This window comes from Haliaeetus albicilla, chromosome 1, assembly GCF_947461875.1.
Source record: "Haliaeetus albicilla chromosome 1, bHalAlb1.1, whole genome shotgun sequence".
NCBI classification, from domain to species: domain Eukaryota; kingdom Metazoa; phylum Chordata; class Aves; order Accipitriformes; family Accipitridae; genus Haliaeetus; species Haliaeetus albicilla.
The window spans coordinates 6,285,997-6,306,086 of NC_091483.1; the positions used below are offsets into that span (position 1 = coordinate 6,285,997).

At 38.7% G+C, this 20,090-nt stretch overlaps 1 protein-coding gene across 50 annotated transcripts in view; it reads right to left on the reverse strand.

Annotated features, from left to right (window-relative positions):
• ANK2 (ankyrin 2) overlaps positions 1-20,090 on the reverse strand; it is a 381,284-nt gene that overhangs the window by 100,636 nt on the left and 260,558 nt on the right. For 46 of the 50 annotated variants that reach the window (XM_069806335.1, XM_069806911.1, XM_069806997.1 and 43 more), the window contains 7 exons: positions 18,165-18,263; positions 16,911-17,009; positions 8,454-8,552; positions 6,153-6,350; positions 3,035-3,133; positions 2,764-2,862; positions 122-220 (listed from right to left, as the gene is read on the reverse strand). In XM_069806335.1, the coding sequence (XP_069662436.1) occupies positions 122-220; positions 2,764-2,862; positions 3,035-3,133; positions 6,153-6,350; positions 8,454-8,552; positions 16,911-17,009; positions 18,165-18,263 (792 nt within the window). The remainder of the gene's footprint in view (positions 1-121; positions 221-2,763; positions 2,863-3,034; positions 3,134-6,152; positions 6,351-8,453; positions 8,553-16,910; positions 17,010-18,164; positions 18,264-20,090) is intronic. The other 4 variants (XM_069807877.1, XM_069809529.1, XM_069807699.1 and 1 more) reach the window with 1 other exon arrangement.

The following is a 20,090-nucleotide window of genomic DNA, read 5'->3' on the forward strand; positions in this document are numbered from 1 at the left end:
AACTGCTTTTAGGCGTGCTTCATATTGAAGCAACAGATCAAATAAAAATGAAATTGCTCCTCTGCTTCAGCTATGTTTTTGAATAAGAGAAAGCAAAAAAAATTGTAAGCAGAACACCTACCCTGGCTCGGGCATCAACCAGGGCCCCATTTCTCAGGAGGCAGCGAACTACTTCGACCTGCCCAGCACGCGCCGCCATGTGCAATGCAGTTTCTCCACGCTGCAGAAAAGCAAAAGCATTTCAGTGTCCTAAACCTCCATGAAGAAACAAGGCTCTGATGGTGTAAATTCCACCCACGTCAACTCGTGCAGAGACTCGCCTTTCCACCAGCTGAGAATCTGGCTTCAGACCCAGTAGCAGGCAGTTCAGAAGGGTGTGTGCGCATACATGTCACTGGGCCTGGGTACGCTCTGTTTTGCAAACTCGGTGATCCCAGACAAACGTCAAGTCAGACTACAGAGGGTCAGAATGAAAATCCTGGCTTATAGAAAATTCTGCCGTATAGACTCCCCTGGTCACATATGTTCCTCAGCTTTCTACGTAACAGTGCACCAGCTTGTGGGCCATACAGGAGATAAGAGAGTATATTGAGCCTGTCTCTCTCAAGGGATTGCGACGCACATGAGCCTCAAGATGTAAGGGGATATTTTTCCAGATGGTCTCTTCCCGCACACTGTGTGGAGCTGGCAGCATTAAAAGGCCTTGCAATGGCTGTGCACAACTGAGCCAGCATATGAAATGTGTAAAATCTGTGCTCAGCAGCGTGGCTCTGTCTGCAGGCTATGGAATGAATCTTGTTTCAAGCCTCTTGTAGCCCACAGAATTTGAAGGAGAATATGAAATTTTGGAAACCTGACTGGAGCGATGTGGAATTTCAGATCAGGATAATGAAGTACGGATGATACATTCAAACCATTTACTTCTTGCATAGGTTTGCAAAGGAACACTGAAAATGAGTATTCCTTGAAAGTGGCATTTCTAGCTTAATTTTGCACTGTCCAACATTCTTTGAGGGCACTGTGCTAAAGTGGACTAAAACAGTCCCTGTGCAGCTGATCGGTAACTGGTACATTAGGTACTGGGACAGTTCCGCAACCAGGAGCTCTGTATTTATCTGTTATGTTATGATAACACAGCAGGACCGATCACTTCTTTGTGTTAATTGTTCCTTCTCCTCATTCTAGAGCTGGAGTATATTCCGTTGTAAGGCTTTACCCCATGATTATCAAGTTCAAATGCAATTGCCAAAATGAACACTCTGGTTGAGATCTTTTGCATCAGAATGAGGAATCATGTCTTCTTGTCCTTTGCCCAGATGTAGGGAAAGAAGCAGCCTGTGCTTGCCTACTATTATGAATTCCTAATTAAAGCAAACCCTCTTCACCAGGAGTTGATTCATCTTGTCATTTTTAAATTAACATTGTATTACCAGCTGTGGTTAGTAAATAGGCAACAAACAAAATCCCACAGCCCTACCTACAAATCTGAGTAGAGAATTTCATCTATATAAACTTCATTACCTGAAGAATGAGCTGTTTAAAATGTGCGTAAGTTTTACATTTCACGCACTCTAAAGATCAAATTTCTATAACAACCCTTTTGTAGTTGCATTAGCAAAGCAATTTAGCTCTTGGAAACAGTTAGTAATTCAACAGGGAACTTCAGCTTACCAAGTAAAAGCCAAGACACCTGTGTAGCATAAATTGCAAAGTGTTAAACTTTGCACACAAATGTCCGGTAACACAATACTTTTAATTGCTTCCACAAGCATTTCTTGTTGGCTTTCATATCATCAATAAAGTTTTCATATAAAGATTGCTTCTTTAAAAAAGTATGAAAGCAGTAAGAAAAATCTGTTCTAATGATTCAAGCAAACAACTCAGTGTGCTCAACATTTTCACTAGGTTCCATATAAGATTTTTCTAACTAAGAAAAACTGATGAGTCCAGTGTACCTGGATTACTAAATTTTTGTTGTTGTTCTGTTGTTGGGAATGCTTATCTATAACATTATTTACTGGTAAAAAGCTGCTTTCAAAGTGCAGGTGGTCCTAAGTTGACTATTTGTTTATACTGACAAACTTGAACAGTAAGATATCTATGAAATACAGCTCAGAAAACTATCGTGTTCTTTTTATTGTTATGTTCTTGGTAACTAGGCTATTGGTATACAAACACTGATTTCTATGGTAAGTCAGGTTCTGCATTTTGTGTTACCTCCCAAAGGTCACATTTTCTAGATTTAAGCATGTTCTTTCAAAAGGCACCAGTTCCTGGAATTTCCTGTATAAGAGGAACATCGTGAGTTTAACATTTTTCCTTTTTGTTTAATTGTTAGGTTTTAAGCATTTAATACCCTTTCACTGATACAAATGACACAATTTCATGGCAGCCAGTGAAGCTATGCAAGCAGAAATTAGAGCCATTTGGACTTAAATTTCATCTTTCAGAACGGAAACACAGTCTTCCCTGTGACTTGGCTTATAATCAGTTTTGGATGTATTTGGTGAGCTCTGTCTGTTTCTAAGGGAAACTTTACCTACTCGAGCATTGTTGAAGAATACATGAAACCCCAGATGGCTTATAATGCATATACAATCACCATTTTCCTCTCTTCAGTAAAGGTGCTAGAATAATTTGTCCTAAAATGCAATAAAGTCAGAAGGTATCATTAAAATGTGACCTTTGGTTGACCTACATGGTAGGCCAGACCCTTTTCGGAGGAGGTATTGCACAGAGGATTCTAGTCAAAGCCATACTCACAATGTTAGTGACATCGGGAGAGGCTCCGTTCTGCAGCAGAAGGAGGACTATGTTCAAGTGGCCCATAAATGCAGCCACGTGTATTGGTGTGAGGCCCGACTGCGAAACAAAGCAAGAGCAGTTTTACTCCTCTGCACGGGCGTAGGGAAGGGGCTTCTTTGTTTAAATAAAACATGAGTGAAAGTGAGGCATGAGAGGAGAGAGGAAAAAAAGAGGCAAAAAGGGAGAGAGAGAAGGAAATGTTTCTTCAGGACATGAAACATTTTTCTACCTCTGTTATAGCCTGGATTGAAGCCCCATATTTCACCAGGAGTTCCATGACTTTGATGCGATTTTTCTTGCAGGCAATGTGCAGTGGAGTAAAACCATTCTGTGCAAAAGACAGTCATGTTAGTTAAAAACATGCAGCTACATTTTCCACACAGCTCCATGCTGGCACACTGGGAGCAGAAGTGTTAGAGTACCAGAAGCAATTGTTCTTTAAGCACAACAGGTTATGAATTACAGACATCTCCCAGCAGTCTGAGGCAGAACAAAGCAGTGCCGCTGCTTTCTTCTCAGGCAATGGAGAGAAACTGAACTTCCACCTTCAAAAACCAAATACAGACATGCCTGTTCTGACTTCCAAGTGTATGCATGCACGTCTGTATGTATGTGGTTCCGAAGGCTGCACACGTGTATGTAAGGATGACTTAACGTGGTTCCCAAGATTGCCTAACACAAGGAAAATGTAAGAAATGCTAGTGATCGCTTTGAAATCAGTTAGTGTCTTTTGAAATGTGTAAAGCATATTCTATACCTCTCTAGGAAAAGAACAGAGTACTTCTTCCAGATTCTACGTTACTTCATTTTTCTTTTTTGGATATCTTGTAATCTAAGCATCTATGTGTATTTATTTTTATATTTATGCATCAATCTACAGTATACTGTATTCATGTTTGTGCGTGTGTGCGCATTCTGTGAGGTATCTTAAATAAATAATCACTACTTCGGCCGTGCTTTCACGACACAAAGTGTTCACTCTTGAAGTATTTGTGGCCCCCCTTCCTGCCCTGCTGAGTCATGAAGCCTTGTAAGCAAGGTCTCGGCCCTCATCTTAATTAAAATTAAATGGGGCAGGGACAGGAATGAAAGGGGGGTGGGGAGGAAGCATCTTCAATCAAGCCTGCAAGCTAGCATTTTTTATTGTGAGACAATAGGTTTAGTGTTGTGCTCACCATCAGCTCATATTCATTTCTTTAGAAATGCTTATTCAGTAAGATTGAGGGCCAAATCAAAGCAAGTCTTCATACTTTATACTGTAATACATGCTTTGACTTCAAGCTTTTTTTATGTACTATTATAGTTAATGCAGGTTAAGTGTGTGCCTAAAGCTAAGCAAACACATTATTCACCATATGTGAACATTTTAGTGAAAAGCATAGGTAACATTCTTAGATAATGTTGAAAAATTGCCATATTTTTTAATGAAAAGGATCAGTATTGCTAAACAATCAACTAGCAGTAAACAGAATTTATCAGTGATATCTTAGCTCATGGAAAGAGGCATGTGACAGATTATTCTACAGTCAGCTTCTGTTAAGGGAAATGTTAATTACTAGTTGATTTGAAGGTGCTTTCAAGCATATACAAATTGAAAAAGCTGAGAACTCATATAGTGCTTGTATCCCCAAATCATTTTGCAAATGTTAACAATTATTTTTTTAAATCTAGCTGAAAATGAATTATTTGTAAAATTTATTCCATCACAGGACTCAGCTGAATATTATTACTACTATTAGGCTTCTCCAATTTCTAAAGAAGGAATCAAAACCATTAGATATTTTACCTCCCGCACATCTCTCAATATATTTCATAGGGAGTTTTCCTGTTTCAGAAGTTTCCCTATTTTCACTTAATTTTACTGCCTGAGTTGATTTAATTTTGCTACTGCTATTTAAGTGAGGAACAATTTGGATGGGGGAGAGGAAAAGGCAGAAAAAACATATCACTACCAGAAATTACAAGCATCATTTAATATATTAATACTATAAACAAGCCAGAGGCGACAAGTCCCCCGTGGGAGAGGAAACAAGAGGGAGGGGGAAAAAAAAAAAAAAAAAAAAAAAAAGTCTGGAGGGAAGAGAGCAGAGAGGCAGCAGCCTGAGGGTGTTCTCCTTTCATTTCAGATGTTTCTCTGGGAGGGAGGGAGGGAGGGGGAAGAACAGAAGGTATATTTCTGGTCATGGAAGGAAAGAAAGAAGATGTGGGGCTTAGCACATAATAGTGTATGTGTGGGTAGCTGAGGAAAGTACAGCTAAAGATAATCAGAAGACTGGCAAGAAAAACAAGAAAGGATGAAAACAGCATTGAAAAAGATCAACCAAGTGAACTTGATACTGAGAAAGACAAGACAAGAAAAGCATAAAAAGAGGAAGCAAGAGGGGTTACAGGATTTGCGGGTATAGACAGGCCAAGAAAAACAAGAGGGCAGAAGAAAAAAGCATCAATAAAAAGTCAGTTCCAAGGAAGTAAGGGATAGGGGGAGCCTATACAGAAAAACACAGGGTCATATTTAAGTCAAAAAGCTGGGGAAGACATCAGACTGGCTTGTGGTGGAAATTCTGTGGAGGCACTGAATACAGCAGGCAATGGCAGACTTCTTGCCATGCAGAAGTATCTCAAGTGTTCACAGTCTCTTTCTTTCCTCCACTGAGTGTAATATATTGGTATTTTACCTTCTATCCAGCTAACAGCTCACGGGGACACTTCCTATTAGAGAAAATTGGAATCTTGTCTGGGTTTGGATAGATTAAAGACTCTTGAAAGCTTTATATGTTCCCAAAGCTAAATGTGATGTTTTTCTCTCAGTGAGAGGATAATGGTCTGAGCAGTGAGTGAAAGGAATCATACCTGTTTTCCTGTAAGCATCAGAAGAACTGTTTTTTGAAAAGGAAGAAAAGTGGCACCTAATAGAGGGGAATGTCATAATTTGATAAATGCAGAAATATTAGCTTTTTAATATATTTTCTCCATGCCAATTAACTTACTGATTCAGAGGAAAGCTTAGAAATTATTTGTGTATCATATCACATAGTATGGAAAACCGAACTATTAATTCAGTAAAATACCAATGGCTATGTTAGCATCAACTAGAAATGGCTCTCATTTTAGGAACTCTGTAGAGCTTCCAGACCTGATACTACAGCCACTTGCCATGGGACGTGGTCCGTGACTAGGCCCAATGATACAAGATACAATACTGGTAACCAGCAGGTGTGACAACCCCTGTTGTTACTGCAACTATTTAAGGTCGGTGGAGTTTGTTGACAGAGTTTTCACTTAGCTTTACCAGTAAGAGCTACTCATCTGCCCTGGATAGCTTTGTTATACAGGTGGGACAGGTTTACCAGGGCACGAGCATTAGGATTTGCTCTCTTGTCCAGAAGGAGTTTGGTGACACGATAGTGGCCACAGTGTGCGGCCACATGGAGGGCAGTCAGGTAATCCAGCGTGACATCATCCACGGGAGCTTTGTGTTGCAGTAGGTGTTTGACACATTCCACGTGGTCCCCCTGGGCCGCCATGTGAAGCGGAGAGAGTCCATTCTGCGGCAAAAGAAAACAGAACAGTAACTTCTAGTAACTCTCACTTAGATTGTGGCATATATTAGAAGGATGCCATCAGGAGTTTGCAGAGTACCCCCATCACTGAAACAGAGCCTCATCTGAGCTATGGACTGGAGGAAAAACTGAAAAAAGCTATAGCCACCCCTCCCCTTCCAGCAAATACAGGCAAATTTAGAGGAACATCATATAATTAACTAAAATCAGAATTTATTCAAAGCAAAAGAATCTAAGGGTCTTGCCTCATGATTTAATAAAACATATCTTGACCTTAAAAGACAGTTGTGGGGATACTCATCATAACACTAAGACATAGGTCGTATGTTAATTAGCAGAAAAGCACCTACTTACCCATCACCGTATTTAGTAACGAACCTATATTCTTTTCTTTAAGTGCTCAGTGAAAAAAAAGATGTATATTGACAAACCTGACCCCTGAGCTTCTGGGTAACAATACCTTCAACCACCACCATGGTTGGACCTTTTGTTCAAACCGTAACACTTAAAGGGCAGTGGAAGCAAGAGTTTTATAGCCCTGTCTGGCTTTAATAGATCTTTTTGTAAATACTGAAGTCCATGGAAGATAGACAATTAAGAAGAAAGAGAATTGTTGCTATTAATATGTATAACAAGTTGTTTTCAGAAAAAAATTGTTTTTATATTTACATATTCGTCTGTCTCCAGTTTGGAACCACCTGTTTCAGCTGTAAGTTAGAAGAGGAAGTTGCTTTCAAATTTATTTTCATTTTACATGCAATAAGGTACTTAAAAAGCACTGCATCTTTGAAGGTAGACTATATCATATAGAATTGAGCAGGTAACTGACTTGGTGTGGTCAAACTGATTGTTTATATGTCACCTGGAAGGAGGGAGTTATTCACCAGACAGTTCTGCTCTGCTTAGTCCTCAACACAGTGGGGACATCCAGATGCTGCCACAGCAACACTGATATTTTGTCCTGACTGGCAACATCTGGTAAGCCTGCCTGAAGTGTGCACAATATATGTGGCAGGGTCGGTTCTTCTGAGCCTCTCTACCTCTTAGAGAAGTGAGGGTGTTGACACATGAGGTTCACCTAAACACCTTCTCCCATCAGAGGAATCAGTGAAACTATAAGGAATCTTTTCCCTACAATTGCCATCTCCCTGTGGATCCCTCCTGCGTAAACAGATGACCTGGACTACTTGGTGCTATCAAGGATGCATAGCTTGAGCACATCCTTATTTGATGTAGTTGATATGCTTGCAACCCAGGGATAAAACCTCCCAAAGACTATAAAGAGAAAATCTTAAGTCTCCAATAAGGATAACTATGGGTCAAAATACACCAATCGCCCTTGTTTTGAGCCATGTATGAGGGAGTGGGGCCCCATAAACTGTGTAATGGTCTGAAACTAATATTTAAATTGTTTGTCCCTCCTGATTTTCCGGGGGACCTCAAACGTATCATTGCAATACTGTGTCTCACTGTTTTCCAACTAATGATACCAGCTACCTTTGTCAGGCACTCTGAAATTTACTGAAGTGCTGCTCAGTGGGGTTTGCTCTTATACTATAAGTATCTTTCTCTCATTAGTTTGACCAAAGGGACAGTATTTGTAGGAAATGCATTAATCTTAGATGTGTGCTTTTCAGAAATCAGTAGGAACACACTGAAATCATTTTCCAAGTCTGAAACAGTCCATGAAAACAACTAGGAGAAGCTGCAAGTCACAGGTTCTAGTTAGCTTACATGAAGGATCGGAAAATAAATACCAGGAACCATCGCTCGGGAGTGACTGACCCAGCTTTCCAATCTCTGTGTCCTCCGGTCTTAGGAAGCAACAAAAGTGAAGTGCTTGCAGTAGCACTATATAGCATGTGTTTAGTCTGATGTTATAGAGAGGGGCAAAGAAGCTTATACTGTTTCATATATTTGGAAAGGATAGTCCCTAATTATGTAAGAAAACCTTATTTGGGATCATTCTACCCATTAATACATTTCCTTTGGGAGAACAGAAATGTTCCTTGTCCTTTCAGTGACATTGAAAATTCTGTGGAAAGTTACATAGAGCTGTTAACATATTCTATCTAATAAGACACACACCTTGGTCCGTGCAAGCAGCGGGGCACCTCGTTCCAGCAGCAGCTCCACAACTTGGTCATGTCCACTTCTTGCAGCACAGTGGAGTGGGGTGAGTCCATCCTTAAAGTTAAAGGAGGGAAAACAAATGAGCACATCCCCAGCTGTCTGTCCTGGCACTCTGAGGAACAGCCTTCCAGGAATGCAGCCCCACAAGCGTGTGAAGAAGCTCCTTTTTTTTTTTAGACTCCTAACTAAACCTGGCTCCAACATATGAAGTTTCATCCCTGTTCTTCCTTGCACCAGTAAAGGACACTTTAAGGTTACTGTTTCAGAGAGGAAGCTATTGTGTGTTGAAATCTCTTATCAAAGAGGATAATGAGATCATGCATTGCCTCCTCCCCTCCTTCTCCTCTGCATGGCTTTGAGATTGTATTGCCTCTCCCTGGATAATGTGTGCTGGGCCAAGGATGCTCCATTAATCAGTCCTTGTCCTTTGGATTGCTTTTGATGCAGGGATGAAACCAGAAATGTTCATATGAGAAAATTTACTCTAGAATTTATTTTTTTTTAAACAGGCAGCAGGAGAAAGAAGATTTTAAAACAGAGAAAAAGAAACAAACAGAACAAAACCTTTCATTTCTGCAATTGAGTGGTGAACGAAGGGCTAACAATTCTTTGCTAAAACTGCTGTGAGACCACCAACTTTGCAATATTTTTTCCATTGCAGAATGCCACCCTATACCAAAAGACTTGCTTAGGCTACTCAGTAATGATTACAGCAGTGGCAGCAAAAGATGTGTCAATGAAACATTTAGTTAGGAGAATGCATTCTAGGCAATTCTGCTACAGTTTGGACTTCATACAGAAAAATACAGGAAATATGAGGCAAGAAAAATGGTTGCAAAAGGATATTAGTGCTGAATGACAGAAAAAAGAAAATACATAAAATATAGAAGCCCAAGTTTTCATCTCGTTAGACCTCGATATTGTTCAGGCATGGAGTCAGAGAAGTCATCAATACTCATTCAACAGAGATAGGTTTATAAAGGTGAAATGGTAATAGTTTTTAATCACAAGAAAAGCCTTCTCCCTTTGAGACACACTGCTCATTTAGATGAGGTAGATGCTATTATTCTAGGGTGCTTTCTGAAGAACTCAGTAACAGCCTGATTAAAAGATGAACATACTGGTCTGAGACAGATTTATTACTTAGAAGTTAAAAAAAGTAGCAAAAATGCAAAATCATGGCCTTAAGTACGAGGTAGAGATCCTGCTTCATACACAGATAGACTGTTTGCCTTGCTGGAGTTTGGAGGAAGTCTACATTGCTATATTTTTATTTCTACTAACATTTTTAAATTCAAAGTAGCTCTAGACTGCACAGTGCCATTGCAATTGCAACATCATTTTGTCTATGCAAACATAGCCCTGTAATACTCTACAAAAGGTAGTTCCAAGAAGTAGATCCTCCTTCATCCTCAGGTTCAAAAGCACAGAGCATCTTTCTGAGTCAGAAGTGCAACAAAGCTCCACTGCAGTGAAGAACTGAAGTCCTCCCTTCAGTTTTTTCTCCCTTACTTATCTACTGTTTCCAGAGACATTTCAGAAACACATGACAGGGTTAGGTGCGCCTTGATGCTCACTATCTCAGAGGCAGAGGCATCACTAAATCCCAGGGAAGCTTTGCAATGAAATTCAACAGATGCAAGATCAAACCTGCAAGCAGAATTCAAGCCTGTTCAACACCTGGCAGATTGGGTCAGTGTAAAGGAACTGGGAGTCACTAGCTGATCTGTTTCTTTTTTCTGCACTGAAACTTCAGTGTCCCCTAAATCAAGTCTTTATAAGCACAACTGAGGTATATTTTCATCCTGCTGCCAGAGGGATTCATACCCATAATTCCCATTAGCATTACTAGGGTGAGAATATATCCCAAACTTATTTCTAGGAAAGGTATTTATTTGGTATTTCTTTCCAGTTTCCGGCCTTTTGTGCTCCACATTTTTAATCTATGTGGGACGTTCACTTTCCCTACCTGCATAGTGACTTTGACGTTATTCTATTTAATAAAACAGCAAAAGAAAGATAGAATTGTGGGAACCCTTGAAAAAAACAGGACAAATCCCCAGAGGGAGAAGAAAGAAGTAAAATACAAGCTAAGAAACACATCAACTCCACAAGAAAGTCTAGCTAAAACAAAAATAAGAACTAAATCATTAAAAAGCATGATTTCTCCTCTGTTCTTATCTATAATTACCTCTGAAAGTAGAGATAAAAATTTGCTACCTATCCTATTCTATCCTGTCATAGCTTTTATAAATGCATCATCATTTCCTATCTGTGCACTTTCCAGTAGGTGAGTGAAGCAATATGCTTTGCAGCCTTCCCATATAACCCTCTTCCCTCTTTCTGCCCTGGGGAAAAGAGCATGTATATTTCAAAATTATTGTATACTTAATACCTTAGATTCTATCTTTGCTTATATGTTTTCTTCAAAGATGAGGGAAATTGCAAAGAGCTGTTCTACCAGAAGAATTAGTACATAATACAATGAGGACAAACTGACATTAGCCAACATCAAGAAACAAACTGGTATACCGAATTAGTCCTGGTTTGCACCATTATCTATTTGCAATGAACCTCAGTGCTCTGAAGTCCATTGCAGGAGTATGTCTATGCACTTTTTTAATCACTCCGTTGCTAACTGGTACACCATGTAAATTGAAGAACACTTGCTGACCAAAATATCAAACACATCATTTGACAGGACATACAACACTGGGTCAGAGAGACACAAATTCTGAAGCACAGATAATGGATATCCCATAAACACAAAGGCCGCTGCGCTGGGAGACAAGAAATTCAGCAATCTTATATTTTAATAAGTCCAATATTTACTTCCTCATCCCAAACAGTATATAATGGAAAGTTAAATGTTTTCATCTTCCAGGTGACATCCTGCACCTGGTGTTCTGTTGTTCCTGTATGTGGTACTCTCCTAGCTCACGCTTTGCAATGTAACCAATAGCTGGTTCACTGTTAGAAATGACGCTACAATCCTCTCTGTATGTATGGAAGCCATGAAATTCCATCACTCTAATTTCCTCTTAAATGGCTCTCAAAATAGAAGGTAAACTTTTGCCTTTTTTTCTTGAAAATCAATCACTGGTCATTTTTTAACCTGCAAAATTAATTCTGAATTCTGTCCATGACTTCTAACTGCACGGCTCAGGAAGATAAATTATTGGGGCATTTCACAGTGACTAAAATGCTTTACTTCAGCTTACCAGAGACTGAGATAAAAAGAAACTGTGCTTACAAGAGATTCTTAATGGAAAATGATAGGGGCAGCATCTTAACAGAAGGACAGTTCCTCACATTCAGCGCTCATTTGAACCAAGACTGATGATAGCACATGAACATTAAAGGCCAAATTATCAAAGAATTCTTCTAAACTGCAGCTGCATAGTCTCATTTTTATAAGGGTGAAATAAAATTTTAGTATTCTGTATGTTAGACATGCAAAATTGTCTAAATTTTCTCCACAAGTAAAGGCCTTTTCATTTGTTCATTTTTCATTACTATGAAACCTCATCTGTGTAAAAATGAACAAGGCAAGTCTCCCTCTTGCTTTAAGCTCTCAGAGTCTTGGCATAATTAACCACGCTCTAAAGTATTCCTCCAGGTCTGCCGTTCAACATACAAATTTTAAAAATACAGCAAAAAAAATACCATGCATTTGCTTGAGTAATAAGATATTGACATAAATAATTCTAAATAATAGTCACTATCAATGTAGCTTGCTTAGATAATCTGTACAACATCCCTTCCCACTCCCCTGTAAACATTGTATGAATCTACTATATTTTTTACAGAAAATATCTGCATCGTGATTAGATATTTATAGTCTGACATTGCTTTAGGAATGGCAAAAACTGCCAATGAATTATTAGTGGTCTGTGCATGTGTGAAGACTAGGAGAAAATGTCACAGCAGCATTACTGCAGGAAAAAAAACACTGTAAACATAGCATAGTGCCAAGAGAGGGTTAGGATCCTGCTACAATGGCTTTATGGTAGGAAACCCACTACCATGTGGAAATAGCAGAGAGCCATGCCTATTTTGGCAGGATGAATATATATGAAAGGAGACATTATTACAAATAAAAGTCAATAGGTTCCCAGAATGAGTGTTAAGGGGTGTCTTGAGCACATTCACCACAAAACCCCCAAACCAAACCAAAATCCAAGTTCCATCCCCCCGCAGCTTCCTTCCTTTTCTTTTCCTGTTGGTATCATACATCTCTGTGACCAACGTTCCACTTCTTTCAGCTCCAGCTGAGCCTCCTTTCTTTTCTGTGGCCCTTCTCCAACACAAATGGCATACCAGATTTTCTCCCCACCATTATCACGTCTACTCCCCTCTCCAGCTCCAGCTGCCACGCTCCAGGCACACAACATGTTTACTTTCCCACACAATAAGCTTTCCATTCCAAGACTAGACGCTCGGTTTCATTCCAGGGTTGGGTTTTTTTTCAACTGTAAATATTCTGGACAAGAGCCTGCAAGAGGAGTCTGAAGAAAAGTCCCAGAGCTAGAAAAATTTAATTTCAATGTCGGCAAGATTCAATAGGAAGAACACAAAATGTGTGACAACTTCAGCGTCTGAGACAGGTGAACGTGTTCCTCCCCCGCTTCTCAGGGTGTTTGCATAGTCCCACAAAAATAGAAATACCACTAAAGTGACAAAAGCCTGCGAATAACACTGTATTTTAAAAGTAAAAAAGCATACCCAAACTAAAAAAGCCTCACATACTTGTTCTCTTGTTCTTTTTTTCCTAGACAATTTATATAGAGATGATAAAAACAGAGATATTACAAAAACTGCATTCATAAAGAATACTCGTAAAATCCTTTAATAGTCAGTAAGATTTCAACATCCTGCATATCCTTACTGTTACTATCCCGTTAAATCAGATTATATTTTTTTAATAGAAATAGATATATTTTGGCCATATGGAAATTGCTCTGCTTTTAAATGCTTAAAATAATTCTCCCTGTAATAATCCTTACTATGTTTCAGGAAGGCTGTAAATGCTTTCGTTCTCTCAAAGTGAGAATTGATAATTGCCACGTTACTCTTGACCACATGACATCAATTTAATCATAAATTGAACTTTCTGCCATCTTTTAGGGAACAAGTTTCTGCATACTGATTCCAAGCCACAGTCTGCACAATTGCTTCTGAAACCCAACTCCACTGGTCTACCATGGTAACTTGTACGGGTCAGAAGTTTAGCTTAATTTTAAGATTTTAAACAAACATATGTCATTGAATTTCTCTACTCACGTAAACTTGTAGAGAATATAGGTTTGACTAAGATTTTAAATATGAAATGTTTTAGCGTAAGAAATTTTACCCATTAATTGCTTAGCAAACAAGACTCCAGATAAGGCTTGTATGTGAACAGAAGTAGCACAAACACAGATGTAACAGATAGTACTAATAAAAGTATCCCATTAATATAATTGGGAATGGAGTTCACATTTTTGCTTTAGACACAATATAAAAAAGAAATTAAATTCCACATTTTAGAAACTTATTTAGTAGTTAGTTGAGAAAAATGGTTAAACTTGCCAAAAAAAATTAAGTAAATTAGTATTTTAAGTGTAGCAAGCAGATTTACTAGCAACTCTACATCTGTATAATCTAGTGAGAAATGCCATAAAATTTCAGCAAATACGTTATGAAATGTACAGAAAATATAAACATGTAATTCCTGCAGTAAGCAGGGCTTTCCTCTGACATGCAACATTAACTATGGAACAGTAAGACACATGCATAATTTACTCCCTTTGAAGAACATACATTTTAATTTCTCTTTTTTAGACAATACAGGGGCTCCTAACGGATCATTCCAATGGAACATTTTCAAACATAAAAAGATTTCACAGATTAACTCTGCAAAATTAAAGTACTAAGGCTCATCTAAAATCTGGTAAAATAAGTTTTTTGCATCTTAATTTATGCATCATCAGATGTCGTGTAATATAGCAAGTTAAAAATAAACTAAATGAAAGCAACGAGTCCTTTTTTAACCAAAGAGCTTATTTTGATGCAGTATGGAGACCAAGAATAAAAGCCCAGGCTATCCGGCAATGAAATATTCTAGTACATGTAATTCCACTGTTTTTCAGGGCAGTGTATCTGACCTACTGGAAGAATGCAAGTGTTCCTCAGAAGAAATGAAAAGGCGAGTATGGAAAGGCAAGCACGTTAGTACCGAGGTGGAGGAGGCGGAAGTCTGTCCTTTAAAGTACAAAACACATGTATGCACGGCATGCAACACACAACCTACCTCTTCAATACCCTACATACTCACGGACATAGCAAAGCACACAAGGCATGCGGACAAAGCGAAGGGAAAAGAAAAAGACACCGAGACGATATAAACAGCTGGCATGAAGACAAGATCACGCCACAGACACACTGCAGCAAAACCAAAGCTCTGGAATCTTCCCCACTGTGAAGTACACGCAGCCGACCACCAGCGTGTGCCTTTGAGCAGGGCGAAGGCAGAAGATGAAAGCAAGAGGAAGCTGCTGAGCCTGTGCAAACTGGGATATGTGTGCTTTAGGATACCTTTACAGGTTTTCACTGATATCTTTGTGCTGGCAGTTTTTGAACTAATGTAGCAGCTGACAAAGGGCAGGAAGCCAAGACAATGAGAAGACTCTAAAATTAGCGCCTTCCACCTACGTTGGGCAAAGTCCTGTTCTTTCAGTTCCATTCACAACTGCACGTCAATCTTTGCGGGTGAGCAAGGAAGGGAATACACCTTGACCTCTTAAAATCCAAGATGTCCTTCACAATCATCTGCGCCAACTTGTCTAAAACAAGTATCTCAGTACTGAACAGGAAATAGATGAATTCAATACTGTCATTCCACAGGCCAAATGCACCATTTCTGTATGACTACTGTGCTTATGAGTAGGCGGAATATCCTGACTGCAGCATATTATTACCATTTCATGCCCCTTTACCATGAGATTTTAGGTACTTATTGTGGAAAATTTGACCAGGGATGATTTACTGCACACCTTCATGAGAGGCAGCATTTTCCAGCATCAGTAATTAAAATAAATAGATAAATAAAAAGAGCAAGAGAGACGTAATTTCATAAATAATCAGAAATCAAAATCATAATCACATATAGAGTTACATAATAATCACAATTGTCTTCCTAGCTTATGAAGCAACAAATGATTGCTGTAATTAATATCAAAGTAACTGCAGAGGTTGAATCAACCACAAGGGTAGCCGACTGCAACATCCTCTACCTTCTTCTACCGTTCTATCTTATTAAACAAAGCCTCTTATGTCCGGCTCTGAACTCTGCGTTCTAAAACATCCTCTATTACTTGGAGATATAATTTTGCAGATCAGTGCTTAAAAACCAGCAGCTTTCAAGAACAAGTCCTGTGCAGTTCAGTTCACGTAAATGACGTTTTCCTAGGTGACTCCAAAATCCCATTTGAAATAATTAACCCTGCCCATATAAACTGATAGGTTTTTCTTTTGTCCTGAATGACTGCAAAATCACCCATAAATAAAGAGCACAGTATTGCTGTGGCATTTCAACAGGACAACTGGGTGGAGGAAGCTAGTGAAAGTCACCTAATTCTCTGTGGTTAGGCTGGGGAAGAGGTGAGTGGCTGCTGGCACAGTGTGGGTTACTCGTTCCCAGTATTGACTCTTCAGTAAAAAGTGACCGCCAGCCCACTACAGCGGTTTTCATGAGGCATACTATGCCTCATATACTATGACTGGCATAGACATTTAGGAGTCAGGGGACTGAAAGCCTTAGCTGAGTTCAGACCCTCCAATCCCCAAAGCTGTGCAGCACACATGTTCTTGTGTCACGTGAAGTTGGACCAACTAACAAGCCTATTTCCTCAAAAAGATCAGTTTCATAAGCTTTTTCTTATATGATGTAGGTAGATTATACAGGAGACTAAAGCAAACAGTATTTTTGCCTCCTGCTATCACCAATACCTGCCAGTCTTTAGCCTGATACCATACAAAACAGTCTACATAAAACAAATAACGATCTGAAAACTAAAGGTAGGATTCTGAATTAAAAAAGAAAACAAAACTACTTATAAATTATTTTTGGAGTCACAATTTAAATTTGGCCCAAGTTTCAAAAAGAATATGTGATTAACATTTTTGGAGCTGTGTTCAGCTGAACTTTTTTTTTTTTTTTTTTTTGAGTCATTTATAACAGCCACATCTAATGCCTCCCTCTAAGAACAGAGAACAAGACACAATTACTGAAGCTGAATTCCTAGCTATGAATCTTGGTGTTCCCAGTCTCTGCCTTAAAAAAAAAAACCAAAACCAAAAACAAGCAAGCAAAAACTCCCAATCCATTCCCAAGAAGGGACAACATCATATTCAGGGAATAGAAAGACTCACCCTGGTTTTGGCATCGATCTGCCCTCCGCGATCCAACAAGAGCTTCACCATGTTTGTGTTTCCCCTTTTGGAAGCCACATGCAGTGGGGTGATTCCATTCTACACCATGAAAAGAACAAACAATGAGCATGATGGATTTGAAAGCGTATAATGGCGGTGAATTTGTGTTTGGATCACAAAAAATGAGACCATCACATTGTAGAGAATAAACAAAAATGTACTTGAGCATCAGAGCTAGGCACACACCATATAAGCTAGAGTTAGTAATTCCTTTCTAAGCAAGAATCTTTATTCATTGTTTGGGGTTTTTTAATAAATGAAGAAGCACACCTGCCAAAGCAGCAAACATCACAGTCCCCGAGTCAGACAAATAAACAAACATAAACCAGAGTCCTAATGAGTCAATATTCACAAAACACTGATGCATTTAATTCATTGCAACGTACACAGAGTACACAAATGCGTGACTCCTACACAAAGGAACCTTCTTAGTGTAATGCCAATAGTATACAGGAGTAGGTCCTGTTTAGGCTGAAAGTCCTTGCAAACACTTTGGGAGAGGGAAGAGGTAATATTAGCAGCTATTCCAGAATGGCAACAGAAGGGAGTCAGTCTGAAAGGCAGAAGCCTAAACTAATTCAAAGTGTATCTGGCAAAATTAAACAGAAAACTCATGATCCGGTAGCTATGTTGAGGTACAGATTACCAGAGGTTTTCATAGCACCAGATGCCATGCTTCAAACTATGTAACGTACAACAGCAAAGTGACTATATTACGTAGCTCTGCAGTTGTTTACCATAAAAGAGGAGTCATGATTAATTAGTACTTTTATTGTTGCATTTATATAATAGCAATGTACCTTACTTTGCTTTTTTAAAATGTGTTTATATGTGAAAATATCAAATTAAAATAGTACAGTAAATAATGAATAAGCCAGTAAATCCTACATATATTTCTGGAGTATTTCTAACTGACAGAATAGCTGAACTGAGTTGACACATTGTGAGAATATCAGCTTTCTGGAGCCTGCTTCCTTGGGCTGGGAATACTAGTCGCTACTCAACTCCCAAGGACTCTGGCGTACTGCATGGAGGCAACCTTTAAGAATTACTGCAGAAAAAGAATTACTTTGAACACAACACAATTTCAGGATTACTTTGCTCCTCACTTACTCTTGGCTAAGAATTACACAAAGAAACACTCCCACTTTTGTAGGCCTTTGCATCTAAGAAGAGAAAGAAATTACTCCGTACCCTTGCTGTGAAATCGACTGCAGCTCCTCTGTTTAGCAGAAGCGTTGCCACATTGACATTTCCATAGTGCGCAGCTATGTGCAAAGGTGTAAAGCCACTCTACAAAGGGAAACAGCCCTTATTATAGAAATCATTTTATAGAGATAATCAACTTAACTAGAACTTGATTTTTAAAAGCTGCTGGCAAACAAATGTATCATTTTGATTTTACCAGTTCACCTACAACATAGCACAACCTTTCAGGCAGACAGTGCAGTTTTCATATGAGAGGTTATCAAAAGTGCTTCATTCTTTCATTCTCCAATTCAATCTTCTGAATCACTAGCCAATAAGAAGAGTAGCTTTCATCATAGAAAATATTAATATATTAGCCATTCTTAAAGAAAATAAAGGAAGTTTCCTTATTTGGAAGCAACATGGGTCTTTTGGGCTGCATCTGTTTACTGGTTTTGGACAAATGACCACAAAAGTTGTTGGACTCTTATTTTACTACTCTTAGAAATATTGATAACATATTTCCTTCTTTTTTTTTTCTTTTTTTTTTTTTTGAAAAAGCAGTGTAATTCAACGTGTAACCCAAGAATTTGGTGTACATGAGAAACTAGTAGCATAGTATAAGAATCATAATCATTTATATTTATATACAATTTGGATCTCAAAGGATGTGAAGGAGCTTTGCCATCTATACATCAGAAAAAACACAATTTACTTATTGCCTCTTGAACACTAGAAGGTGAAACCTGCTCCAGCTACGAGATACAGAATTGCTTGACAACAACACAAAAAAAAGATTAATTTTTCAGAAGCTAGAACACAGAGCAAGCTTTTAGTCTCATGAGTAATTCAAGTAGAAAGGATCTTGCTTTTGAGGTTTCCCTGAAGAGCATTACACTGATTTGATCAGATCTTGCTGTTAGTTATAGAAAGAGAGAAATACTTTTGGCTTCTAGACTATACTGTATTTTCAACTAGGTTTCATTTCTTTCAGTATACAAATCATTATTTTAAACTACTCACGGAATAAAGAAATGTAGGCAGATGATGCACTCTGAAATCAATTTTGTTCCCAAAAGCTACGGCAATCAGCCTACTATTTTACCCTAATTCCATTCACTTCCTTGTCAGCCCACAGATGATCCTGGTCAAGGTACAGTCAAACACTCATTAAATTCATAGTCTTCTTGCTGTGATAAATTACCAGGGCAGTGTCTACTGAGGATATTAGGCACACAAATAATGATACTGTGTTAAGCTATAGATTGAATGCATATTGCATTAACAACTGCCTTCTCGTGGACACACATTTGCCTGGTGACAAACGCAAGGTCCTGAGACGTAACGTAATGGCCAGTGAAGGACAGGTAACCCCCCTTCCCATTCACCATAGTGAAGAACATGCCCATGGGAAGATGCCAGAGAGAAGCTGTCACCCTTTCAGTTCACATCGCCAGCTGCCTCGCTTGCTCATGTGCACACACACCAAGCGTGAAGCACTTTCACATGGGTGTGGGCATTCAAAATTCATTCCTTCATCTAACAGAGAAATGCCATTATTTAAAAGCAGGCATTCAAATAATGACTGCATTCTTGGAAATAATTCTTTTTCCTACGCATGACAACAATCTTTAGGGGGAAAAAAAAAAATCACAGTTCTAGTGAATCAGACCCATGATTTTTAGTGGAAGTGCTTGGAGAATTGGTATTTCCAGAATCCGTATGAGAAATGTAATATTATCTGCTGCAGGTGAATTCTGATTATGTGCTATCCCTTAAGGACTTTTCAAAACTTTATTTAAAAGATTGTAATAAGAACAATGGTAAAAATGAGCAGATGTTCTGAACAGGTTTCCACCTTGGAAGATGAGATTATATTTATTATTGTAAAAGAAGGAAAATTAATTTTACCATTATTCTGGCTGAGCCAGA